At 41.9% G+C, this 27,714-nt stretch overlaps 1 protein-coding gene and 1 pseudogene across 1 annotated transcript; both read right to left on the bottom strand.

The window, feature by feature from the left end:
- Nucleotides 1–2,493: 2,493 nt before the first annotated feature.
- Nucleotides 2,494–3,064, bottom strand: LOC138144368 (large ribosomal subunit protein eL18 pseudogene; annotated as a pseudogene).
- Nucleotides 3,065–23,759: 20,695 nt separating this feature from the next.
- LOC138144366 (biogenesis of lysosome-related organelles complex 1 subunit 2-like) lies at nt 23,760–24,529 on the bottom strand. The gene has a single exon (XM_069065671.1). It carries the CDS (start codon nt 24,392–24,394, stop codon nt 24,095–24,097), a length of 300 nt encoding a protein of 99 aa, XP_068921772.1. The 5' UTR covers nt 24,395–24,529; the 3' UTR covers nt 23,760–24,094.
- Nucleotides 24,530–27,714: the final 3,185 nt, after the last annotated feature.

Raw genomic sequence — 27,714 nt, 5'->3', positions numbered from 1 at the left:
TTGATATCTTGGTTTTTATACATGGTGTCCCAAAAGTGTTAGACCTTTAAAGTTTTAAGCTTTAATACTTTTAAAAGTGTAGGAGTTACAATCAGTCAGTCAATCAATAGACATGTATTAAGTGCCGACTGTGTGTCAGACACTGGGGATATAAAAAGAAACTCATGAAAAATCATTTGAACATTTTATGCTCGTTTAGTTACGTGAATTTTGCATAATAGAAGCTTAATTTGAACAAGATGGGGGCAGCCTGTGATTACACATAGCGTGTGAAATAGTTTCTGGATGATACTTTCTCAGACCAGTGGATTGGTAGAGGAGTCCTTGGGCTTGGCTATGCTGGTCACCTCATTTACCCGCTTTAGACCATTTCTTGTATGTTCACACAAGAGCTATCACGTCTGCATCAAAACCTTGCTCTTTGCATGATCCAAAGGCCAGGATTATAAATGACACTGGGCAGCAGCTCATAAAAGCTTTCACAAAATATGAAATTTGAGTAATGCGAAGTACAAGATGGTGGTTATGTTGAATTTTCATAAGGAACATCAATATCTGAAAAAAATTTAATTTGGGGGGTTTGTAGCATCTATGATTCTGCAGTTATAGTTTCCCCTTGTATCCCTTTCTACTAGTGTCATCACTTCTAATGGAGAATTTTTTTTTTTAATGCAGAGAAAAAATGTTCCGAAAAACTGGTCAACATATTGGAAAAAAATTTGTTTTATGTGATGTTTCCCATCTGTGTACTCCTTGTCTGCCAAGTGACAGAGTGCTTGATAGATATATAGATATTGATAGAATCTATCTATATAGATATTGATAGAATGCTGACTTGGAGTCAGGAAGACCTAAATTTAAATGCCAGCCTCACCCACTCACTGTGTGACTATGGGTAAGTCACTTAACATCTAGCTGCTTCAGTTTCTTCCACCACAAAATGGAATACTATAGTAGCTACCTTCCAGGGTTTTTGTGAAGATCAAATCTGATAATATCTGTAAAAAGCTTAGCACAGTGCCTGGCACATAGAGCCAGGTATTAATGTTATTTCCTTCCCTTCCTTTATACTTTCACAACATTTAATTTTGATTATTTTGTGATGATTCTTAATTTGTATTGTATTAGTCATTGCATAAATCGTTTTCCTGACTCTGCTTATTTTACTTTGCATCAGTTCATGTCTTCTATGCATCTTTGTATTTATCATGTTTGCTCTTTCCTACAGCACAGTAATTTCCATTACATTCATGTACTATAATTTGTTTATCCTTTTCCCAATCAATAGAAATCCATTTGGTTTCCAGTCCTTTGATACCATAAAAAATACTGCTATAAATTTTTATGCATGTGGAATTTTTCTTTTTATATGCTAGGTGGTACAGTGGATAGAACTCTAAGCTTGAAGTCAGGAAGACCTGAGTTCAAATCTACCCTCAGATACTTCCTAGTTGTCTGATCTTGCATATGTCATTTAAACTCTGTTTGCCTTAGTTTCTTCATCTGTAAAATGAATAGCACCTCCCTCCCAGGGTTGTTGTGAGGATCAAATGAGATAAAAGTTGTAAAATGCTTAGGATTATGCCTGGCACACTGCAGGTGTTATATAAATGCTATTATCAATGACCTCCATGGGGTATATGCCTTACAGTGGAATCTCTGGGTTAAAGGGCATGGATATTTTAGTCACTTTATCTGCCTAATTACAAATTACTTTTCAGTATGATCATGGTCATACCAATTCACAGCTCTAGGAACCATACATGACTGTGCCTGTCTTTTCTTACCCTTCCAGAATTAACCATTACTATCTTTTATCACCACTGACAATTTGCTGGGTGTGAGAGGTTGCTTTGATTTGCATTTCTCTTATTACCAGTGATTTCTACAAATCTCCAATAATAAGAGAAATGCAACTAAAAATTTCCTCCAAGAGCATATTTATTCTTTCATGTGATTATTAATAGTTTGCAATTCTTCTTTTAAGAACTATTTATTCATATCCTTTGAGCACTCCTTGATTGAAGAATGACTTCTGAGCTTACAGAGTTCTGTTAGTTGTTTATGTATTTGGATACCAAACCTTTATCAATTTTTTTTCCTGGGTCATTTCCCTTCTTATCCTAAATGGTCAATTAAAAAAAAATCCAGAAGCTTTTCAATTTCCTGCAAACAAAATGGTCTATTTTATCTTTTGTAATTGCTTCTCTTCTTTAAGAATTCATCCCCTACCTGTGCAAGGGATATGATCCTATTTTCTTTTACTTTTTATGATGTGAACTTTAATATTCAGGTGACAATTTTAAATTTATTATGGAATATAGTATGAAATATACATTTATTAAGAACATGCTATACTTAAAACAAGATGTTTTAGTATAGAGGCACAGAGACACAAAGAAAAAAATGAATCATTCTCTCAAGGAGCTTACTTAAAAAAAATATTTTTGTTGTTGTTGTCCAAAACTCTTTAATATAACAAGGAGAAGGGAGTTAGTTTTTGTAGCCTCGGCTGGCACGGCCGCCCCTGGCACGCTCGAACTTTTGGCCCTTGGATTAGACATATGGTTTGGTATGGCTGTGGGGAGTGCCCGGGGCCTTCCCAAAATGCCTGTACACCTCTCTGCCCTTCTGGGGACCAGACAACAGGACAGTGCCCCGGCCCTTGGGTGAGCTCATGGCCAGCTGGTCAAAGGTGAGGATCTTCCCACCAGCCTTGGGGATGAGATTCAGTGCATTGCTAGTGACACGAAGGGCACACACCTTCAGCTTGGGGACATCCTGGATCCTCACGTCATCTGACACTGTCCCAACGACCACAGCAGTCTTGTTTTCCTGGCCGGGAAGCTTCATTTTCCTGATCATGTGTGATGAGGGGGGGGGGGGGCGGCCGATTGGTCTGGCTCATGAACAGCCTTTTCAGGACCACCTTGTTCAAAGTCAAAGTGGTTCTGTGGGCCAGGAACCCGCAGAGCTTCACCAGCAGCCGCAAGTAGATATCCTGGCTTGTGGGTTCCTTGTGCCGGACTTTCCGGTCCTTGTTGTGGCAGATGTTGACTGGCATGCTGGCATCCTACCAAACACTGGCCCAAATAGGAAAGACCTAAAAACTTTTTAATTTTGGGGTGGCTAGGTGGCACAGTGAATAGAGTACCCACCCTGGAGTCAGGAGAACCTGAGTTCAAATGTGGCCTCAGACACTTAACACAAAAACTAGCTGTGTGACCTTGGGCAAGTCACAACCCCAACTGCCTTCCAAAAAGCAAAAAAAAATTTTTTTTAATTAAAAAAAATAATTTTTTTGGTCTTTTTGGAGGAGGGAAGGAAGGGCAATTGTGGCTAAGTGACTTGCCCAAGACCATACAGCTAGTAAGTGTTAAGTGTCCAAGGTTGAATTTGAACTCAGGTCCTCCTGACCCCAGGGCTGGTGCTCTATTCACTACACCACCTAACTGTCCCCCAAATAATTAATTTTTAGTATTCAACATTTACTTTTATAAGATTTTGAGTTCTAAATCCCCCCCACACCCCCTCCCCAAGGCAGAATGTAATCTGATATAGGCTATATTTGTATGATCATACTAAACATGTTTCCACATTAGTCATGTTGTGAAAGAAGAATCAGAACAAAGGTGAAAAACCATGAGAAAGAAAAAACAACCAAAAAAAGAGAGAAAATAGTATGCTTCTATCTGCATTCAAACTCTATAGTTCTTTCTCTGGATGTGGATGGCATTTTCTATCATGAGTCTTTTGGAATTGTCTTAGATCCTTGCATTGCTCAGAAGGGCTAAGTCTAACAAAGTCGGTTGTTGCACAGTGTTGCTGCTACTGTGTACAATGTTTTTCTGGTTCTAGGAGCTTGCTTTCTATGCAGGGATGTAATAGGTACCTAGATCAGTGAACATAAGGTAAATTAGAATAGAGAAAGGAATAATTCTGGGGTTCAGGAAGGTTTTTCATAGTGGGGGTGGCAACTGAGTACTGAAGGAAGAAGATTCAGAGAGACAAAGGAGTATGTTTCAGGCATGGGGACCAGATTGTGAGAATTCATGGAGGTGGGTGGTGAAGTATCAAGTTCAGAGAGTAGCTAGTTGGACAGTTTGGCAAGGTTTAGTATGAAATGAGACTGGAAAGGTAGATCAGGGCCTTATTTTGTAGGATTCTAAAATGCTAAGTTAGACAGTTCTTTGTGCCCTTCCATTCCAACCTGATCATAAGCGGGATGGCTCTTGCAAAGAAAGGTGGAGAGAAAAAGAAAGGATATTCTGCCATCAATGAGGTGATGACCAGAGAATATTTTCAGCATTCACAAGAGGATTCATGGAGTAGGCTTCAAAAAGCAAGCGCCTCAGCTTCTAAAGGAAATCTGCAAATTTGCCATGAAATAAATGAGAACTCCAGATGTAGGCACTGACACCAGACTCAACAAAGCTGTTTGGGCCAAAAGAGTAAGAAATGTCCTATACTGTATCCGAGGGTGTTTGTCCAGGAAATGCAAGGAGGATGAAGATTCACCACAAAAGCTGTATGAGTTAGTTACTTACCTCTCACCACTTTCAAAAGCTTATAGATAATGTGGATGAAAACTAAATGAAACTTCATTTAAAATAAAGTTATAAAATATAAAAAAAATGTCAAACTAAGGAGTTTGTATTTTATAGGATAGGTAAAGGGGAGTTGCTGAAGATTTTTGATTTGGCATGGTTAGACCTCTCTCTTAGAGAGATTTTTTGGGCAGCTGTGTGGAAGAAAGGGGAGAAACAATGTAAGGAGATGAATATGAATTTGGAGTATGAAAGAGACTTATTTATTATAGTAAGCTGGAGTGTGAGGCAACAAGGGCTTATAAATTGGGAGAAGGGGATAGATATAGCTTGTAAAAGTAGAATCATCAGGGTTTGCCAACTAATTGTGTAAAAGAGAGAAGACAGAGGGAAACACCAAGAATGACCCCAAAGGTTACAAATATGTGTGACTAGGAAGACAGTGGTGCCCTCAACAGAAATGTAGAAGTTTGAAAGGAGGGTTGATTTAGGGAGAAAGATGATTAATTTGTTTTTATACATGTTCAGTTGGAAATGCTAACAGGACCTCCAAATGGAGGTACTATTAGGTAGTCAGAAATGTAAGACTAGCATTCAGAACGAAGATTGTATAGTTATATGGAAGTACAGATCTGGGAGTCATCTGCACAGAGGTGGTAATTGATTGAATCTCTAGGAACAGATGAGCAATGAGGGAGAAAATGGAGAGAGAAGAGGGCCTATTATATTCCTTCGAGGGATATCTGTGATTAGGGAATAGGAAATGAATAATGAATCAGTAAAGGAGACTTGAGAGACAGAGAGGTCAGACACTGAGGAAAGTCGATAAATAGAAGTTATTGGAGGAAAGTATTCTGGAAGAGGGTTCATAGTTTCAAAAGTTGTGCTAAGATAAGTTAAGGAGGATGTGGAATGAGAAAAGGCCTTCAAATTTAGCAGTTGAGACAATGGAGAGTCTTTAAGTTAGGTGATGGGTAAGCTCCCCAAAGTCCTTTGACTGAAAGGTACCAGGGGCAGAGAACCTGCGGCTTTGAGGCCACATGTGGCTCTCTAGGTCCTCAAGTACAGCCCTTTGACTGAATCCTAACCACAGAAAAGTTCAAAGAGCCGAAGTTGAGGACCTACAGGGCCACATGTGGCCTCAAGGCCACAGGTTCCCCGCCCCTGTGTAAACAGGCAGCCCAAGTGTTACTATTACTGACACACTTTGCCACCATACTTTGACCATCTTCTCTTTCTCCCTGAACCTTCATTTTAAGGAAGTTCCTCAGACCAGCCATGTGGTTCTCACTTTCCCATACTTTGGTACCACCCACCTCCTCTCTTCTCTCTTTTATGTGTTATCTTAAGGGTAGGTAGGTACCCATATAGTGCACTGAGCATTGGGCTTGGAATCAGTAATCTTCTTGAGTTCAAATCTGGCCTCAGACACCCTGAGTAGGTTGACCTACTTCAACCTGCTTGCCTCAGTTACTTAGCTGTAAAATGAGAAGGAAATGGCAAACCACTCCAGTATTTTTGCCAAGAAAACTCCCAGTGGGGTCCTGACTGTCCATTAACAAACTTCTTCCATTAGAATATAAGCTCCTTGAGGGCAGGGACTATTTTTTTTTCTTGGATTCTTAACCGTCCTGTTCTGCACAGCACTTGGTACATAGGAAGTTCTTAACAATAGCTTGTTGACTTGGCTAGCATCATTGTGAAAATCAGCAGAGATCCTGTAGTGCAATCAGGCACTCCTCTGGAAAACATGACAGAAGTGCTCCAGTTTAGGAAATAGATTTTCTTTTTCTTTTCATGTCATCCAGAGCCTCAGAGGGTAGTAACCCCAGTCACTTTGATGAGCCGGCCATCAGAGCAAAAAAAAAAAAAAAAGAAGCAAAAGGCAGAAAGAAGCCCATTCTCCTTTGCCTTCCAGCTGACGAATATGTTCAGCTGTTATGCATTTAGCAAAATCTGGCACACGGTCGGCAAAACTCTCCTCCCCTTCCTTTTTAGTTCCATTCAAGCAACATTTCAAAGGAAATGCAAAGGGATGGCACGGTCTGCTATATAATAACGGGAACCCTTGCTTTGTAAAACTGTCTCAGCTTTCCCATCTGTAAAATGGGGGTGGTAACTCCTTACCTACTTCATGGTGAGGATGCGTGACAGACAATTGTGCCAGGCGCTCTGAGTTCTTTGGAAGGGAGTCAGACATTATGGAAATGATAATTGCTGTTGTGTGTCTGCTGTCATTAGGGGAAGTCCCTAGAGTTGAGAAGGGACCTTTGTCCTGGGAATGGGGTAGGTCCTTGCTATTTGGTACCTTCTCAGCAAGTACAGGAATGCCATGAGTAATCACAGTTGTAACATGAACTCTCATCTGCGTGCTTATGATTCATGATGAGAAAAAAATAACATTTCGTAGAAAGAGTGATTTGACACCAGGGAGGAAGAACTTGCCTTTCTCCTGAGTTGTTGGAATTATCCACATTTTGATGAGTGTGAATGGGACCTAGCCTTGAGCATCTTTGCTGAGGTAACTCTCTTATCCAGGCATGCATTCTTAGCTTTGAGGATTATCTGGGGAGGAGGGGAGCGAGTGAGGGAGAAAACCATATAGAGTTTTTAGCTCTCTCTTGTAATTTTATTGGTGCAGGGAATCTCAGTGAAGAAACACTCTACCAATGCAGATCCCCAAGTCCTCGAAATTCATAGTCTTAGAGAGTTGCCTAGGGCATGGAAATATTAAGTGATTTGCCCAGGGTCATGCAGCCAGAATGTGTCAGAGGCAGGATTTGAAGTCTAGGAGAAGGAGCCTAACCTGGGATAACTGTATGTTCAATGCTTCTGGGCCATACATTTCACCCCTCTGTGTCTAAGAATAAAAATTAAATCAAATATATATATAAAAACTATAATTAGGAAGGTAATCCTGCTTATATTTCTAAAAATCAAAGCATTCGAGAGTCAAATAGAAATAAATAACATTTTATTATTTGCTCTGTGGGGTTATCTGTGATATTATTCTACTCCACTAATGTGGTTAAGTGGAAATTTTTTGGATGACATTGTGTTGATTGAATCAATTTCTGGAACATTGTAGAGCTTCCTGGAAGAGAAGTGAAACCCAAAAGTTTCAGCTTGTCCATCTCCATAGGAAAGACCAGGTGGATGAAGGTCTATTGCCCAGATTTCAGCATGCATTTGGATGGACACCCTCTAGAGCTTGTTATCTGTATGTATTCCCAGAACAGACAGGAGAGCTGCACAGTGAGTTGGACCCAGATTTGAACAGGACCAAGAAAGTGGGAAGGATTGCCTTTAAGCAATTGCAAAGTTCCCTATTGACCTCAAGATTTCTGGGAAAGCAAAAGGACATCTTTTACATTCTAACATTTAATGTGTCACTAGATGTCAGCCAGGCATGTAATACAACTATCTAAGAAAAAAAAAAACCATACAGAGGGCATTGGAGAAGGGTATGGTGAGGATGAGTGGGATACAATTTATAATCAAGGAGTATCTCTAATGAGAAAAAGAGTGAGAGATGTCATCAAGGAATCGTATGATGGGAAGAGAAGGTGGCTGGGTCAGACAGCAAGAGCAGCAGAGATGGACAGCCAGAGTACTCCACTGGTACCTTACAACCTCAGGGCAGACTGAGGGAGGTTGCCAGCACATTGGCTTGCCTGCTTGTGCAGAATTTAACAGATGACACAGATAAGACTAACCCAGGAAAGGCAAGAAGGGATATGTTGGGATCTGCATCATGGGAGGCAACTCTCAAATCAATAAGATCCTAGCTACATTTGAGCATTTGAATAATTGGGAATCGACCATGTAGACAGAACTGAAATCAGTGAGAATCAGAAATCACAGGAGGATTTGTCAGAATATCTTAGTGACTGAGCATCAGGGGATTGGACTTGAGCCTATGTTTTTATTGCTGTTGTTCGTCCTTCATTTTTGAAGAGGACCAAAATCAGATGTTGGGATAAAATTAGGGATGATGGGAGATGATTTGTGCATGAATTGGATTGAAGTGAGACAGAGCTACACAAAGTCATCAGCCTCACTCTCTCTCCCAGAGTCATCAAGAGTCCAGGGGCAGGACAAAAGCCAAGACTACTGGTGATGGATCTTGATGCAGCGGATGACCTTGGTGTCTTCAAGGTCTGACCAAACTCTAAGTGCTCCACAGCGCCCTCTTCAGCTCATTGGAACAAATTGTTCTCGTTTGTCCGTTCTTCTGGGGGAAGTCTTCCCATGCCTGGGATAGACATGCTCCTAACTCACCAATGGGCTTGAGACCTAGGTCACCTTCCACCTGATTTGGTCCCATCTGCCAAGACAGCTTTGCCCTTCCAGCTTCTTGGAGACACAGGTGAGAGTTGGGTGACAGGTGGACACTTAAAGTGGATGAACAGCCCTGAAAAGTTCACAGCAAGCCTTCACACAGAGGTGGTAGGCTTCCACGAGCATTCCCAAAGCCCCATACTTGGGAGTATCTGGATTCCCCTGGCATTACCCCTGAGAAGCATCTAGGTGATATAGAGGTTAGAGCACTAGGCCTGGAGTTAGGAAGTCTTGAGTTCAAATCCAGATTTAGATGCTTCCCAGCTGTGTGACCCTGAACCAATCACTTAACTTGTGCCTGTCTCAGTTTCTTCAACTGTAAAATGGAGATAATAATAAAGACTACCTCCCAAGGCTGCTGTGAAGATAAAATGAGATAATATTTCCACAGTGCCCAGCACAGAGTGGTCATTTAATAAATGCTTGTTTTCTTCCTTTCTCCCTCTTTCTCCCCCTTTCTTCCTTCTTTTCTTCCTGGAAGTTGACTGGCAGATGAGAAAGATGGGCTGAACCCCAGCAAAGAACAGGCTCTTGGGCAGATAGATCATTCATCAAAAGGTCTACTTCTGGTACTTCTGAATTGATATTCTCCATTTGAATCAATCTTTTCCCCTTCCTCTCTTGTGGCTGCCAACCTTTTTTAGCTTGAGGATTCATTTTTAAGGTCAAATTTGAAGGGCACTCAATCTTGATGCTAAATAAAGATAAAAATGATAATGCTTGGTGCACATAGAAATTTTCAGAACCCTTGCAAAGAGGGTGCCCTTTGTGGCAAATCCAGGGAGTCTGGGGCCTTCAGAGACAGAACCAGGGGGACCAAATCTATTGTTTTCTCTATGTGGGCTTTGTGTCTTCACCCCAGATTCTAGCATTATGCTCTACAATGTACTCTGGGAACTCAGAAAATGTTTTTTAAAGTTGAACTGAGGGGTAGCTAGGTGGTGCAGTGAATAGAGCACTGGCCCTGGAGTCAGGAGGACCTGAGTTCAAATCTGGCCTCAGACACTTGACACACTTACTAGCTGTGTGACCTTGGGCAAGTCACTTAACCCCAATTGCCCTCCAAAAAAAACCCGGTCTCAATGCTATACAATGAGCAAAATTTAGGGGTGGCTAGGTGGCGCAGTGAGTAGAGCACTGGCCCTGGAGCCAGGAGGACCTGGGTTTGGATCCGGCCTCAGACACTTGAAACAAAAATAAACTAGCCGTGTGACCTTGGGCAAGTCACTTAACCCCAATTGTCCTGCTCTCCCCCCTCCAAAAATCAAAAAATGAAAAAAAAACAAATTAAAATTGAACTGAATCCTCTCCCCCCTTTATAGGTATCAACTTAATAAAAAAATTAAATTGCCTTTTTTAATTGTGAACTTGAGACATCAACAATAATAAGCTGGCACTGTTTTAAGAGTTACAGAGTGTTCTACCAATATTATCTCATTTAATCCTCACAGCAACCCTGGGAGGTAGGTGCTATTATTATTATTCCCATTTTATAGATGAGAAAACTGAGGTAAACAGAGGTTAAGTGACTTGCCCAAGATCCTAGAACTAGAATCTAGGGTATGATTTGAATGCAGGTCTTTCTGATCAATAAACCCTAGCACTTCAATGTGACAGAAGAATAAAACAAAACAAAAAAAAGACCTTTACCTCTCCCACCGAGCATACATAGATTATCTCTGACTTCTTCCTGCCAGTCATGATGACTCAGGGGTTCTACTGTGTGCTGTTAAAAAATCTTTTTAAAAATAAGTTTTTTCATATTAACACATTAGTTTTCTCTCCCTCCTGTCCCTTGTCCACTGGAAAAGAAAAAAAAAAGAAAAAACAAAACCTTTGTAACATATATACATAGTCAATGAAAACAACTTTCTACATTGGCCATATCCAAATATATATGTCTCTTTCTTCATTTTTACTTTATCACTTCTCTGTCAGGTAGGGAGGAGCATTTTTCATCATTGTTCCTCTGGAATCATGATTGATCATCGCATTGATCAGAGTTCTTAAGTTTCTCAAAATTGTTCATTTTTTCAATGTTGTTATTACAATGTAAATTATTTTCCGGGTTCTGTCCATTTCACTCTGCCTCAGTTCATACAAATCTTCCCAGTTTTCTCTGAAACTTTTTCCTTCATTTCTTATGGCCAAGTAGTATTTCCTTATATCCATATACCATAATTTGTTCAGCCACTCCCTAAATAATGAGCTTCCCTTTACTTTCCAGTTCTTTGCTATAAGAAATGAATGACTAGGAATATTTTTGTACATCTAAGACTTTTTCTTTTTGCTTTGATCTCTTTGGGATATAGCCCTAGTAGAATCAAAGAATTTGATAAGCTTTGGGGCTCAGTTCCAAATTGTTTTCCACAGTGGATGGTACCTCTTCACCCTTTCATCAGCAGCACAATAATGGGTGTGGATTCTTATAGCCTCTCCTACATTTGGCATTTTCCTTTCTTTGGCTAATTTTGCCGCTCTGAAGCCTGGGAGTTAGAAACTTAAATAATCATTTAATTGATTGCTGAGGTAGAATTCCAGGGATGTACCATGAGGATAACCCACCCTTTAGTAGTTCATCTTATAATTTGAGGAATTTTTTGGACATGCAACTTGTAGAGTCAGGTGAGAGAAACAGTCTTAGTCCCACCCAGCCCAGTATACTGTAGTTGGGAGAATAGGTCCTACTTCTTTGGGCTTTTGCTCTTTTTTTTGTGTGTTTTTCCTTCTTTAGTTAGGTGATCGAACAACAGCTTTGACATAAAGGAGTCCAGGTGAACATATGGATTTCAGAAGACCATAAGGTCCTGGGAGACAAGTTGTGGTGGGTAGTGGTAGTAGTAGCAGCAACAAGAGCTGACAGCCTCAGAGAGAGAAAAGGTCACAATTGGTGTTTGATCAGACTGTGCCAAGTAGAGGTGAAATGTGAAATGGGTAATTAGCAGAATTGCCAAACTGTACTACGTCTTGATTGGGCTTACTACCAGTCCTTCAGCAAATTGTACCTGGCTATCTGTTGAGTTTCTGAGTCCTATTTAAAACATTCGGCTAATGTTTGCAGTGATTCTCATGCATGTTGTTGCTTTTTGTGGGGGAATTAAAAGGACTTGTCTTGGGTCTGATTTATGTGAAGAATTGGGTCCCTCTTTTTGTCTCTTATTTTGGGGAAACCCTAGAATGTAATTATCCCTGAAGTAGCTGGGCTGGTAGTGATGAGCCAATGAATGTTAACAACTGGGGAACCCACTACCCCTCTTCAGAAGTCAGGCTTCCTTAGAGCCAAACCTTGGGCAAACCACAACGGCAGGTAAAGGACAGGAACTGACTGATGTCTCCTGGGTCTTCAGCCTAGCTAGAAGCTGTGGTGATACAATATTGTAAAGATGAATATTAAACTGAACAAGGTAGTCATCGAATCGCCCTGTTCTGGGGGTAATTCTGAACTGTTTTTTTTTTTTGTTAATGTACATGTCAAGACCTCGGCTTGGACTCAGAGCTTCTACTCTCTGTGGTCTTCTCTAGTTCAAGGACTTAACTCCCTGCGCTCCCTAGTTCTGACCCTCAGCTTGTTCTCATTCTTCTGCTTTGTTTGTCTTTTGGTGGCTAAAGTTATTAGTCCTTCCCTTCTCCCATATGAAGCTGCCCTAGCGCTGTCTTGGTTAACAGCAAGAGCTGTCACCTCTTGCCTAACCCATGCTGGCACAACCAGACATAGTCTGGGCATATTGCATATTTTTTCTATGCCACAGTTTTTCCATCTGTAAAATGGGGGCAAAAATTTCTATCCCTCATTGGGGTAGGACAGTAAACAAAATAAAGGAAAGGGAAAGCATTTGATCCTCTGGAAAAGAAGATGCTCTAGCAATTTGAGATGTTATGATTACTGTTTGTCTTGGAGTTCTAAAGCTACTTTAACATTTTTCTTTAGTGTGTGTGTGTGTGTGTGTGTGGTGTGAGTGAGTATGAGTGTGAGTGTGTGGTGTGAGCATGAGTATGAGTCAGGTGGGAGAGGGACTGAAGAGAAATTTCGTTTTTGTTATTCAATAACTATTTTTGCCCAGGTTCTCTAATTTCCTCACACACAGGACTCCAAGCTACCATTTGTTTGGGGGGCTTGACTTAAAGGATAGAACAAAAACTGATCATGTTTTCCATGGAGAATCTCTAGGGCAGCCAAGACCCCCCTGAAAAGCTCAGACTGGGGAGGCTGACAAGAAAATGGCTCATTTGTCTAATACAAACTTGGAGGATTGTAGATTTCAAACTCAACCAGACTGGCAGTTCACAGAGTAAATATTTAATCAGTGAGTAAGAATTCAAATTTGTACTATTTGCTGAAGGTGAAAAGTGTATTAGGAAACCAATGTAATGGGGGTTAAACAGCAGGGTAGGATATTACCTCCAGGATTCTGCCTCCAGGATCCCAGAGTCTGCGAAAGCTGCTCTAGGGTTACAAACAAGAATGACTGATATTCTTTACTGGGAAACAGTCTTCTACTGCTTGACTAAGACCTCAGGGATGATTTTGGGGGCAAGGACAGGGATGCTTTGTTGCATGTGAACAAGGGTCAGCTGGTTTGGGTGGGCTGGCCAAAATGACAGCTTTAATCAGGAATTAGTGTGCTGGGGAAAACAAGTCACCCCTTCCATTCATTTTGGGAAAGGGGGTTCCTTACTCTTCTTCCAAGGCAAGAGTGGAGTACATTTTTGATGCTGCCCGTGTTTCTTCTCATAGTAGATTAAGAATGGGGAAACTGATGCTCCCTTCCATGTTGAGTCATTAAATCCTAGAATATTTAGACTGGAAGGGACCGTAGAACTGATTCTAACAGAGGATGTTAGAATATTGGATATTAGTGATATTAGGACATACTAGCTGCTAGGTTTCAGCTCTTCCACTAAGTTTCCCATGCTGTCATACTTTCATTTTTCAGTGGATCGATGAGCACATCTATGTGAGCATTCATTCCTTGAGTGATACAGGTCACAATCATAGCCAGTACAAATCTTCTCATCCTGTAAAAAAAATTTTTTTTGCCTATTTCTTCCCATGGAGTATATACCCAAAGCGCTTGAAGTCTTCTTTCTTCAGGCCTTTTAATATTCTATGGCAGAGGTACCCAAACTTACTTGCCCTACTGCTCCCTTTCCAAGGCAAAAATTACTCTGTTCCCCACCCCAATCTACTTTCTTTAACATTTTTTTTGAAATTTGTGTCATTTAAAAATACATAAAATAAATTTTTAAAAAAGATACATCTTAAATTTAATAACGTTGTAAATTTGTGTTTTTCCTGCATTGAAATTTTAATGATGCAATATTGTAACATATAACTATATAGTATAGTATTGTAAACAAGTCATTACATGCACATATTCCTGTTGATGCATGCTGGACTTGCCTACAATGTGCAACACACTGCCAACACTTGCTTGTTAAGACTTGTTGGTGAACTTGACCACTGGATTATAGCTTGCATTTTGTGTTTATTTGGAAAATAATGTAATCACTACGCCTTTAACTCTGTTATACAACAAATGAAACATGTACAGTTTTTCAAAATTTTCTTCTCTTCTTTCCTTATGCTTTCAGTGGCCCTGTTGTTTTATTCAATGCCCCCAAAATGTATTTGAGGCTACTACTAGACGCCCAGCACCCCCAGGAGGCTATTTTACCCACTTTGGGAACCTCTGTATGGGAATGAGGTCATTTAGCTCATCCTCTTGACGTCTGATTGGCCCACTCCTTTGCTAATCATGTACCTCCTATATGATGACTTGTGTACTACTACTTATGTGTATGTTATGGTAAATGTTATGCTGTTTGCTGTATGCAGCCCATTTCATTAGGATATGTATGGGTTGATGGAGAAATCTTTTAAAAAAGGCAAACATGTATTGAATTCTCAATCATAAAAGACATAATTTTAACTTCTTTGGTTTAGTTGATGAATAAAAGTCATCTAATTTCGCGTAATAGAGATGATTCCATAGGAGCAGGTGGTTTAGCCTCGTGTGTGTATGGAGGGATAGGACAGGGATTTCAGACTCTTGCTAAGTGAGGTAGGAGCAATATACACTAAACTTCCTTGCTTTGTAGGATAGACAGAGAGGTGACTAATCAACTTGGTAACAGTTCAAGTAAAAGGGATGATGATGATAGATACAGGAACTGACAAGATGCAAAGTCTGGTCTCTAACCCAGAGATCTCACTGGAAATTGTGTTAAATCCAACTGAGGTCAGGACTTTAAGGAAAGAGAATGGGAGTGGGTGTGAGGATGAAAATTGGGAAACCCGCGGTAAGAAATCTTTGACCTTATCCTATTTCTAACCTCCAAAGTGTGATTTCCTCTACATAGGGTTTGGAGGGTGGGTTAGCTTTTATTAGCAAGGAACTGGAGGGGTTGCAGGAGAAGTTTAATCAGCAGCCTGATAGGCACTGAAAAAATGACTACTTTGGGCACAGTCTAATAGTGCCAATTTAGAAAGCTTCTTCTGAAGCAGTTTTGTCCACTTGGGAAACTCTCATCAGACTTACTCTTGCAAAATCAGTTAAATCAATTTGAAGTTCCATATGGAAACTGTCCTTTATTCCCTTGTAGGCGATTTAGAGGGGTCCTCATACTCCTCCCCCCCCCCCCTTTAAGATGAATTCCCATTCTTCTTCTTGTAGCCAATTCTAGAATAGGGATCTGAAAGTGAAGTATCTAAAAGATGTGGATTTCATAGACTGGTTCTCTGCATCTTTCCTATGGCCCACCATACATACTCTGCCCACCAACAAGAGGCCAATTCAATACTGCCATCCAAGTGGAGCCTTTCCTGAAAATTATCAAGCTTTAGCTATGGTACAACCTTACCCCACTGCCACAGGCAGATTAAATGGTGAAATCTGAGTAGGAGATTGGCATAGCCATTGTTAGTAGGTCAAATAGGCTACTGGTACAAATAGTTGCTCTGGGGATGGCAGGAGGAGGCTTGGTGCCCATAGCCCTGCTAGGTGGTTCCCAAAACATAGTGATGATAAAGAAGCAATAACCAGCCTATGGAGGTACTGGTAAAAGTACTAGGAGAGGGTCAGCAAGGGTGCTTTTGTCCCATTCGAGGTAAAGGCATCCCCCAAAGGATTGCCACTTTACTTTCCAGTCACTATTATTTTACCTCTTAGAATTTCCTTTAGCCCAGCATTTGTTCTTTTGTTTTAGGTGGAAGATATTGGAGGTTACAACCTCATGAGTTTTGAAAGGTCAGGAGAATGAGGTGTCAGGCGGTTCAGGAGGGGAGCCTATGTCAGGGTTTGCAGCCATCCAGTTTACCCTCAAGGAATGAGTGACCTTTGGGACTTAGCCAAGTAGTAACAGAGAAAAAGACCCATCTGGCAACAATCCCTTTAATAAAAGAATTTGTTCTGTAAAACTTGGACTCAGTCAAAAGGCCACACCTGAGGACCTAGAAGGCCACACGTGGTCTTGAGGTCTCAGGTTCTCCACCCCTGTCAGCTAGTTACTGGTAGCTAACAGTGGGGAAAACTCACTGAAAGGAGTATTTTGAGCTGACAGGATTAGAAAAAGATACCCTCAAACACTAAGGAGTACCTCTGAACTTTGAGGGAAAATCTAGCTACTTTACTGTCGGAGATGGAAGTTAGACACTTTAAGCAGAGTTTTGCCCCTCTGAGGGCACTCAGGATTATTGTTGGATCTAAAGCTGGGACCTTAGAAGCTTTGATCTCTTTCTGAATTTTCCTAGCCCCGAATTGTTTTTTATTGCTACTTCAGAAGAAAAGTAATGAAAAACTAGAAAACAGAATAAGCAAAACAAATCCAGGAAAAGGGCCCCCTCTCTCTTTAGGATCAAAGTTGACTCTTGACAGGTGAAAAAACTTGTATGGGTTTTTTTTATACATCCAGAAAAAGTCTGAAAAGTTATCATTTATAGAACATTATTTTCTTTTGTTTTCCATTTTTAAAGTTAATTTTCAAGGGGGAAGAAAGTCATGGAAATAAAATCTTTTTTAATATAAAGTTGACTGTTGAGGTGGAATGATAAGAACTTAGAACTGTAGAGTTTTATACTTGAAAGGAATTTCAGAGATCATCTGAGCCAACATCCTCATTTCCCAGATTAGAAAAGTAGAGAGGTAAAGAGATATAATTAGGAGGCAGTGTAGGAGAGTAGAAACACCATTATTAGATCTATTCTCAGCACCTGGTCTAAAATTCTGACTCCATCACTCATTACTTGTGGAACCTTGACCAATCACTTCTTCCCCCCTCTGGGCTTCAGTTTCCTCATCTGTGTGTAATTATTTCAAAAAGGCTTTCTAAGAGACTTTGAGGGTTATTACTGTCTCTTTAAGAGAATAAGAGCCAAATGGAATATTGAGAAAGGCAGTTTGTGTTAGCAGTTTGGAAGTGACAGTTGAGAAATGTCTGACTTTGAAGTGCTTCTCCCTATGGAGTTGGAGAAAAGGTGTGTGTTTTAGCTGTGATCTATGAGGATCTATGAAGAATACAGAGAGGAAGAAGGAGATGTGGAACTTCTTCCTAGTCAGAAAGGTTGTGATCTATATTATATATAGATTATGTATATATAATGTATATATGTGCATGTATATTCACATACATTATATATATAAGAAAGACCATTGTAACAAGAATTCTATGAAGAATTTGTAAAACGCTTGCAAGTACAATGTATTTTTTGCAAAGACTATTTCCTGCAATTACTGAAGAGAGGACAAAGAAAAAGAACCAATCTAGCTTATTTCCTAAGAGAACAAATAAAACTCTCATCTTGAGAAATATGAGGAATTTTTTTGGAGGTTTTAATCAGTATCTGCAATGGACTGAAGAGGAGACTGCATTTTCCTTCAAGAACAGATGAATCATCCACTGATTGAGGTTTTGAGGTGGCTATGAACTCTTGCATAGCCAGAATATTGTAAATAGTTATATATGTTTTTGCTTTATTATTGCTGTCCTTTATTCAGTAAGTTTTAATATTTATTTAATCATAGAATAATTAGTAATGGGAAAGGAGGCTTCTCCAACTTATTAAATAATTAATGCTTCATGAATGGGGTGGGGTTCAAGCTAATCAATGAAAAATAGGTTTTATTAATGTGAAATAAATTGTTCCAACTTCCTGTTTCATTCTAGAGCTCAACTAGATAGAAGTAAATAAGAGAATGAGTCAAATGGCAGGCTGAGGGGTGACTTGCTACATGTAGGGGATATTCTCTTCAAACCTGATACTGTGAAATGATGGAGTTGATCTAGATCTCTGAACTATCTTCTAGCTCTAAATCTAGGATACTAGGATTAGCTAAGGGAATAAAAATGGTTAATATCCCTACTAACTCGGTTGTGCTGTGGACCTAACACAAGGCAGGTATGGGGGTGAGTGGGTGTCTGTGGCAGGGTGTGTGCAGGAAGGGGGAGGAAGGGAGGTTAGAAGAAGGGGTAGCCTGAGAATAGGCTTAGAGAGCTAGAAGACTATATCAACCTGACATCAGTGGATTCCCCCAAGGGGGTTACTTCAGTTGGTTGGTATCTCCATCAAACAGACCAGATTTTGGGTGAGTCCCAGAAGTGGCGTATGTAGCCTTGCTACAGTACAAATCAGCAGAAATATATTAGCACCTACTGTGCGCTGTGTACTATGCAAGATGCATGTGTGTGTGTGTGGGGGGGGCGGCGTTTAAGATGGAGGGGGGTTTACAATTTAGATACATTTTCTCTGTCTTCATGGAGATTTTAGTCCCTGTCCAGGCCATTGTCTTTACAGCTGCCAAAGCGATATTTCCACAGCCTGGGTCTGATCATGCTACTTTCCTGCTCCCTAATCTCCAGTGTCTCCCCTTTGTCTCTAGGATCCAACACCAGTGCTTCTATTTGGCATTCCAAGTCCTTCACAGTTTGGATTCAACCTGCTTTCCAGGATGATTCCATGTGATTCCCTTTTACACACACTACAGTTTGGCTAAACTGTTATTCTTACTATCCCATGCACACAACAGGTTCATCTCTCACCTCTTTGCCTTTTTGGAGCTGGGAGGGATTTTATCTATAGCAGTCCTACCGTTTCATGTTACAGATAAAGAAACTGAGGCCCAATGCAGGGATATAACTTTGCCCAAGGTCACACAGCCAGTAAATGGCAAGCCCTCTGACCCCAAAGCCAGTTTTCTTTCCACTAGACAGCACTGTCCAGGAATCCTTGTAGCGTTTCCAGGCCCCACCACAGTATAGGCACGTGATACCACATTCACCCTCTTGCATTGCTGGAGCAAGTGCACTGTACGTTTCATTCCCACAAGTGGATTATAAGCTCATGGTGGGCAAGCATCCCATCTAGCTGCACCTTCTCCAGAGTATTGCCTAGAAAAGCAGGTACTCAATGAATGGTAATCGATAGATTGATGAGAGGGAAAAGCAAATTACTTTTTTTTAACCCATCTTCCAGTCCTAGTTGGGTTTATTGCCCTATATCCTGCATTAGAGGCTATGATGAATCACATTAGATTTCTTTAATGTTTGTAAAGGGAAGGTGACCAGGTTCTGCTTCCTCCAATCCCATTTTTCTTCATTGTTATTAAAAAGAAAAGAAAAAGTTGTTAACCTAGCAGTTCCATGATTGTAGAGGATCATATTTAAAGAGAACATTCTAGTTTACAAAGCTTCACAGTGTTGCCTTGGGAGATAGGTAATCATCCCTATTGTACATGTGAGGAAACCCAGGTTGAATGACTTACCCAAGGTCACACTGCTTTGAGGAAATGGCAAGGCCTGGACCCTGGCAATTTACTTCTGGGCCAGACTGTGACCACTCACCCTACCCCTTCTCTTGGTGTGTGTGTGTGTGTGTGTGTGTGTGTGTGTGTGTGTGTGTGTGTGATGGTGCTTTGCAGCAGAGGTGGCTACATCAGCCTCTTTCCACAGGCAGAAAGTCATCTGAGGGTTTAGTCTGCATATCCAATGACAGGAACACACGCTTCACCCTGTTCATCTCCGTGAGCTGACATTTCTAAAGGTGATGCCAAATGCATTTTTTTTCAGACATATTTCTGGATTGATTCAAGCCAAAAAGTATTTCTTGACTTTTCGAATGTCAGCATGCCAGCCTAGGGGAAAGAACATATTGTTCTCCTTTAAACATCCTGAGCCATGCTTTGTATATTGTCTGTTGTCCTCTGACTACCACTGGTGTTAAGAACCCGGCAATACCTGAAATGTTACAAACCCATCCTATGGATAGACTTAGTAAGGTCAGTAGCTAAGATCTCACTGCTGAGGCTCTATTCTGTGGTATTGCAATGCTATGCAGTGATCTTGGATTCTTAAAGTTTGCACCAATGGAATTCATGTTCTGGTAGGTCCCACCTAGCTGAAAAGTACTGGCTTTGAGCACCAACTGCAGTGTACTGGAAAGAGCTCTAGATTTAGTGATAGGATCTGGATTTGAATCCTGACTCTGCCATTTACTATCTGCATGGCCTTGGGCAAGTCACTTATTTCTTTGGGTCTGTTTGCTCATTTGCAGGTTGAATGGAGGCACACTAAATGACCTCTGAAATCCCTTCTCTGGCAGGTAGAGCACTAGCCCTAGAGTCAGGAAGACTCGAGTTCAAATCTGATGTCAGACACTTCTTGCTGTATGACCCTGGGTCTCTTAGCCTCAGTTTCCTCATCTGTAAAATGGGAATAGTAATAGCACCTACATTCTAGAGTTGCTGTAAGGAATATAATGAGACATTATCTGTAAAACTCTCTGCAAACCTTAAAATGCTATATGAATGCTAACTATTTGTTGTTGTTATTTTTCTTCTGACTGTCAGATCTGAGGACTAGGCTAATTAAGTTTGAGAAACATCCCCAGAAGGCTATATTTTTTTCAGCTATATATTTTCATTCAGAAAGACCACTAAGGCATAGAGGGAGAGTAGTAATATATTTGGAGAGAGGAAGGACTCACAAGATAAAATCATGAAGCCTCAGAGGGAAAGGCACTGATGGATCCTTGCATTCAATGAGTGGGTGCTAGGCAGGCTGGCATAGGAGTCCTGTGGTGGCACAGCTCATTGGCTCAGGTGAGGAGACTGGCGGCAATCAGACCTATTGAAGGGAACAAGCCCTGCTGCTGCTGAGGCCTTCTCTTTGCCCATCATGGAGACTGGAAAGATGAGAGATGGTGTGGAGGAGTCAGAAGTCTCCATCAGCACCAGAAGATTCAGAGGAAAGGATGCTGGCCTCTGAGTCAAGATACCTGAGCTTCAGTCCCAGGCCCAATATTTATTGACTGGGTGCAGCTGGTCAAGTCTTTGTGGGAAAAGTAGTTAATATACTGTATAATGAGATAGGCCTGTGAGATGTTCTTATGGAAGATACTGGGTGTCATTACTATTGGGTGAGTGACTTAAGTGCATCTTCCCAGGACCAGGACCAGGACCAGGTTTACTGGGTTCACTGGTGGGATATAAGTGTCATCCATTCCATACAGTCCAATTAAAAAAAAAAAACTTTTAGTGACCCTCCCTACCTCTTGGGACATAGACAGAAATTTCTTTTTTTTTTTTTTTGCTTTTTGGAGGGCATTTGGGGTTAAGTGACTTGCCCTAGGTCACATGGCTAGTTTTTTTGTTAAGTGTCTGAGGCCGGATTTGAACTCAGGTCCTCCTGACTCGAGGGCCAGTGCTGTGCTCACTGTATCACTTAGCCGTCCCAAATTTTGGGAATATAGACAGGAATTTCAATTATTTTCTCCTTTCCTCCCCGCTCCCCCCTGCCAGGAGGCTTAGCCTAGTGTAAGTATATGAGAGAAGCTGCATAGGTTTGGGAGAATAGGAATCATAAACCGATTTTCATTTTTCTCAGAATACCAAAGACAATTAAGCTCAATTACAAAGTGAAAAAAAAACAACAAAACTTTGTTCAGTACCTACTATTTAATTCTATTCAATAAACATTTATTAGGCATTTATTTGTGCAAGGCACTGTACTAAATTCTGGGGATATTCAAGGGAAAACAAACAAACAAAAACCAATCTGTTTTCTCTTGAGGCTTACAGTATGCTTTGTGTAAGGCACTCTGCTGGGCACAGAAATCATTGTAATGTGTTCCAAAGCTTGAGAGACGTGGACAACTCAATGAGACATAGAGTAGAACCACAGTACCTCAAAATCAAAGATGAATACCTTAGGGGAAAAAAAAAGGGGGTGGAACAGCTCAAAGAATAGTGTCAGGTCCAGAGTTAGAAAAATTCATCTTCCTGGGTTCAAATCTGGCCTCAGATGCTTATTAGTGGTATGATCCTGGGCAAATCACTTAACCCTGTTTGCCTCAGTTTCCCTACCTGTAAAATGTGCTAGAGAAGGAAATAGCAAACCACTCCAGTATCTTTGCCAAGGAAACCTCAAGTGGGGTCATGAAGAATTGGAAATGACTGAAAAACAATTCTCAATGGGAAAAGAGGGCAGGCTAAGGGATGGGTGGTTCCTTATGCCAGAAGAAGAGAAGGCTGAGGTTGGAGGTATGGAGGCAGGAAACTCTCCAAAAATAACCTTCAAGCACAGAAAGAGATGTTGTGCAGGGGGGTGATGGTTAGTAGTTCTGTTTCCCCTAAGGTTAAGGCCAGATAGAATCATTGTAAAACATGGCAGAAGAGCTTTAGGCAAGATATGAGAAGAGAATGATGGTTAGTATTCTGAAATGTTGGCTCTCATTATCAAGGGAGGTGGCAGAAACTCTTTTTCCCTCCCTGGGATTTGACCTCCTGGTAGTGGTATTGGCGCTAAACCCTTCTTTCCAGAATGGCTTTCATATATTTCTGGAGTCTGCGACTTGTCCTATACAATGAAGGTATTAGAGAAGAGATGAAGAAACACTTCTTGGTAGGGAGGCAGGGGGGCTATGGGTGTGAAATGCATAACTAGACTATACTTTTCTTCATCCTCCCTCCCACCTCACCATGAGGATATAGATTTTCTTGCCAGCAAAGCATCCAGGGTGAATTCAAAGTCTTGGTACTCTGCCTCCAGGCTCCATTCTTGGGGCCTATGACCTCACTGAAAATGTAGCTCTTGAGACAGATGCTTGTTGCCATCAAATTGCTTCGGATAGGCTTTCTTTCACCTGTCCCTTAGTAAACACACTAAGTCCCAAGTGGGTGGCACACCCAAAAAGCACATAGCAGTAGGACAGAGCTTGGGGGCTCAGACTCTTTCTTGCTGGTGTCTCTCTTCTGTCTCTCTCTCTCCCTCTTCCCTACTCCTTATTTAAATCATGAGGACAAGAATGCTGCATCCCTTAGGTTTCCTCCTCTACTTAGCAGGACAAATTCTGTCCTTGAAAATTCAGGGAGACTAGCATTCCTGTATGAAGTCACTGTGTATTAAGTATGCAGAATTGAGATCAGAATCTGTCCTGGAGCCAGCCTGCAGAGATGGAGGCAGCATCCAGTAAATAGAGAACAGGAACAGCAATCAGGTCATCCGGCTCCTAGACTTGACTCCAGCATGGCAGCAGAAGGCCAGCTGGCAGACACTTGGGGTTACTTCACTGCCTCACTTTCCCATTTCTGCAGAACATGTGTCTTTAGAGTTGCTTTGACTGGGGGTGATGGGATAATCCCATTTGTCTACTCTTTTGGAAGGGTTGAAGTCAGGCCCAGGAAAAACAGGGCCCCATCAGTAGATCAGAATCTAATTAATGGGAGATGTCAAAACCCTAATGTCTATAGCTTCAAGTTACCCTCTGTCCCCTGCCCACTTCTCCTCTAGCCAGAATTCTCAGGGAGAGAGCAAGGAGCAGAAAGAATATCTCTTGAAAGAGGAAAACACATTTTTTTTTTCATATGTTGGCATTTTAAGCTGAAGAACAGGTTATGAGGGGGGTGGGGCAAGGGAGGAGACAGGGAGCCTAGAGCCTCTCATCTGTGTCTGCTCCAGACGGGGTTGATCCTGATTTCTGAGCCTTGGTCCAGGGCACACAAGGAAGCACACGCTAAGATGAGGTTCCAGGGGTACAGGTTGAGGAAAACAACGGGGTGGCCAGAGTTACACATCCAGCCACAGGCGGGCTGGGATTCCCCTTGGGTCAGCAGCACCGCTCCCTTTTGGGAACTGAAGCCTATCGATAAAGTCCCATCCCACATATTTCTTATAAAACATTCTTGTAGTTCAAGCCTTTGTGCCGAAGAATTCTTTCATCGACTTTCTAGCTTCTTGTACTTTGCTTCTAGTTTCTTTGAATATGCATCCAACTTGTAAGCTGCCTGCTGGAGAGCGGCTACATGCTCCTCAAATAAAGTGATCTGATCCAGATAAGGCTGAAGGGCGGCATATTTCTGGTTTAAGTCCTTTAGGTTTCTACTTATGTTTACTGCAATATCTTTCATTTCTAGATACTTCAAGCTAGTCAATTTGTTCATATTTTCCAGAAGTTTGTAATCTTCACGGGTGGCTGTCAGCTCGCCTGTCAGGTACGTGGCCATTTTGGAGAACATGTCCTGGCACAGCCCAGAGATGTCCGCCTAGGCGGGCTCCGTGGCCTCCTAGTCGTCTCCACCACGGCATCGTCTAGGCCGGGGAAGGGAGAAAGGATGGGGAGGGGGGAGGGGAGGGGGAGGGTGAGAGGGAAGGGAAAGGGGGCAAGGAAGGGGGAAAAGGGGAAGGGTGAGCAGTGGGAGAGGGAGATAAGGGGGGAGGGCGAGGAGGGGGCGGCTGGTCGCCGTCCGGGCTGGGCCCCACCCCTGAGAACGACACATTTTGACGATAACTTCTGGTATGCTTTAAAAAAAAATAAAAATATTGATTCTTCTTACTTGATACTCACCCCTCCTGTACTAGTCAGCTAGTCAATAAACATTTATTAAGCACCACTATGTGCCAAGCCCTGGGGGGTTAAAGAAAGGTAAAAGTCTCTGTTCTCAAGGAGTTCAAAGACTAATGAGGGAGGCAACATGCAAACAACTATATACAATCAAGTTATAGACATGAAAAATTGGAAATCAAGAGGGAGAGGGCACTGTCAGCTCTATAACTGATAACTTGTTCCATTTCAGTTGTATCTGACTCTTCATGACCCCATTTGGGGTTTTCTTGGCAAAGATAGGGAAGTGGTTTGCCATTTCCTTCTGCAGGTCATTTTACAGATGAGGAAACTGAGGCAAACAGGGTGAAGTGACTTGCCCAGAGTAACACGGCTAGTAAGTATCTGAGGCCATATTTGAACTCAGATCTTCCTGACTCCAGGTCTGGCGCTCTGTGCACTATGGAGCCACCTGGAAGCCTAAGAGAGAGAGGGGGCACTAGGATTAAGGGAAAGGTTTCTTGTACAAGGTGGGATTTTAGCTGGGACTTGAAAGAAGTCTGGGATACAAGGAGGTGGAGATGAGGAAGGAGAGCATTCCAAGCCAGTGAAAATACCTGGAGCCAGCAAACGGAGTGTCTTGTGTGATGAACAGCAAGGAGGCCAGAGTTATAGGATCCAGAATATTTGGTGGAGTCCAAGGTAGAAGTAGACTGGAAAGGCTATGCTGAATGTCAAACAGAGGATTTTCTATCTGATCCTAGAGGCGATAGGGAGCCATGGGAGTTTATTGAACAGCAGGGTGACATGGCTGGTCTTGCTCCTTAGGCTAATCACTTTGGTCAACTGAGTGGAGGATGGGCTGAAGGGAGGCTTGTGTCATGGAGAACAACCAGGTGGGGATTGGAATAGTCTGGTAGTGAGGTGTCCAGGGTCAGCGCTAGTGTGGTGGCAGTTGGTCAGGAAACTGAGGACCAGACAAATTATCGGCTTGTCGGAAGTTACATAGTCATTTAGCAGGTTAGTTGATAAGCATTTATTAAATGTTTGCTGTGTAGCAGGTGCTGCACAGAACAGTAGTCGAAGGAGTCAGGAGAAGAGCAGGGTTTGGAATGCCAACACCAGTGTTCTTTCCCTTTGCTTTTCTCCCACCAGATTGTAAGCTCTCTGAGGACAGCCGATAGGGTCTACTTCCTTTGGATCTTCTTCAGCACCTAGCATAATTCTGGGCAGGATGTGAGCTCATTAAATAGCTGATTGGTCTCTCATGGCCCCGGGGGGGAGGGGGGGGGAAAGGCAAGCTCGTTGAGGGTAACAGCTAAGTGTTTAAGTTCTCCATAAATGTGCATAGTGGAACACAGTCCCTGTTAACTGGCAATGACCGATGTCAGACATTTTGCAGCTGTGACAGGGAGAGATTAACCACAGCCACTTATATTTCTAAACCTGCTTGCAGCTACAGAACCCTTTACATGTTTCATTTTATTTTAGTCTCCCAACAGTCCTGTCAGGTGGGTGGCACGAGTGTTGTCTGCTTCTCAGCTAGACCTTCTGGTCCTCCCGACTCTACTCTCTCTGCCCTCCCACCCATGCTTGGTCCCATTGCCAAGTTAATCTACCTTCTGAATAGATCTGATCACATCCCTCTGCTTCAACAATCTTCAATGGCTCCATATGGCTTAAATGGGAAAGTTCAAACTTGAGCAGCTCCTTCAGGGCGCTTCCCAGTCTGGCACCACTCTATCCTTCCAGTTTGATCTTCATATTAGTTCCTGACACACTTTACATTCCAACCAAATTAGATTACTCTTTGTCCTTGGAATATTCCCTGCAGTATCCTGTCTCCATACCTTTGCTCACACAGTTTTCTGTTCCTGAAATTTTCTCCTTTCCACTGGTTGCCTGGTTGTTGTTCAGTCATTTTCATGACCCCACCTGGGCTTTTCTTAGGCAAAGATATGGGTGTAATTTGCCATTCCTTTCTTTAGATCATTTTACAGGTGAGGAAACTGAGTGAAACAAGGTGAAGTAATTTGCCCAGGGTCACACAGCTAGGAAGTGTCTGAGACTAGATTTGAACTCAGGTCTTCCTGACCCCAGATGTGGTGCTCTATCCATTGTGCTGCCTCTCTGCTTACTCTTTGCCTACCCATAGTTTTAAAATCCAACTTAGATGCCGGGTCATTGGTGACACCTTCTCTGATGCCTCCTGCCAGTAACAAACTTCCTTCTCAGACCTCAGCTAGTGAAGGTACCTTTATTTTTATTTTTTTAGTGAAGGTACCTTTTTTCTTCTAAATTAGTAATTTATTTTTACCAATTACATGTAAAGACAATTTTTTAACACTCATTTTTTAAATAAAATTTTGAGTTCCAAATTTTCTCCCTCCCTCTCCTGTCCCCCCTCCCTAAAATGGTTGTATTTGTCCTTAGTTCTTGAAGAAGACCATGACATCAGGGAATGATGCCATGACTTGCAGTTGACTTGGATTTGAGTGAGGGAGGGTTGTGCAAGGTCACCAGCCTCACTTTCTCCTCCAGAACCATCTGGGTCTGGTGGCCATATATTCCTCAGGATGACTGGAGATGGCCCAGGATGCAACGGGAGACTTTGGCCCTTTTAGGCTAAAGTCTTTCCAAGTTCTCACTTTGAGTGAGGTAATGCCCATTCAGTGAATAGGTCTCTTTAAGAAGTGAGTGAAGGGGAATGGCCCTTTTAACTAGAAAAAAAAAATCAAGGTGGGAGGGGAAGACCCTCAAGGTTGCTGGCCAAAAGAGAAACAGTTACTATGTACATTCAGCCTGAGCCAGTAGGGCTCAAAAAATAAGTGGTCAGTGGTGCTTGGGCAGGGACCTATTTTGGTCCAACAGATGAGCACCAGCGTGAAATGGGCTTAAGGTTTGGTAGAGAGAGAGACAGAGACAGAGAGAGAGACAGAGACAGAGAGAGAGAGAGAGAGAGAGAGAGAGAGAGAGAGAGAGACAGAGAGAGAGAGACAGAGAGAGAGACAGAGA

This window comes from Petaurus breviceps, unplaced genomic scaffold, assembly GCF_028583685.1.
Source record: "Petaurus breviceps papuanus isolate PSGF00001 unplaced genomic scaffold, PetGlider_PUasm1.0 90700, whole genome shotgun sequence".
Classification (NCBI taxonomy): Eukaryota; Metazoa; Chordata; class Mammalia; order Diprotodontia; family Petauridae; genus Petaurus; species Petaurus breviceps.
This window is presented reverse-complemented; position numbering and strand designations above follow the sequence as displayed.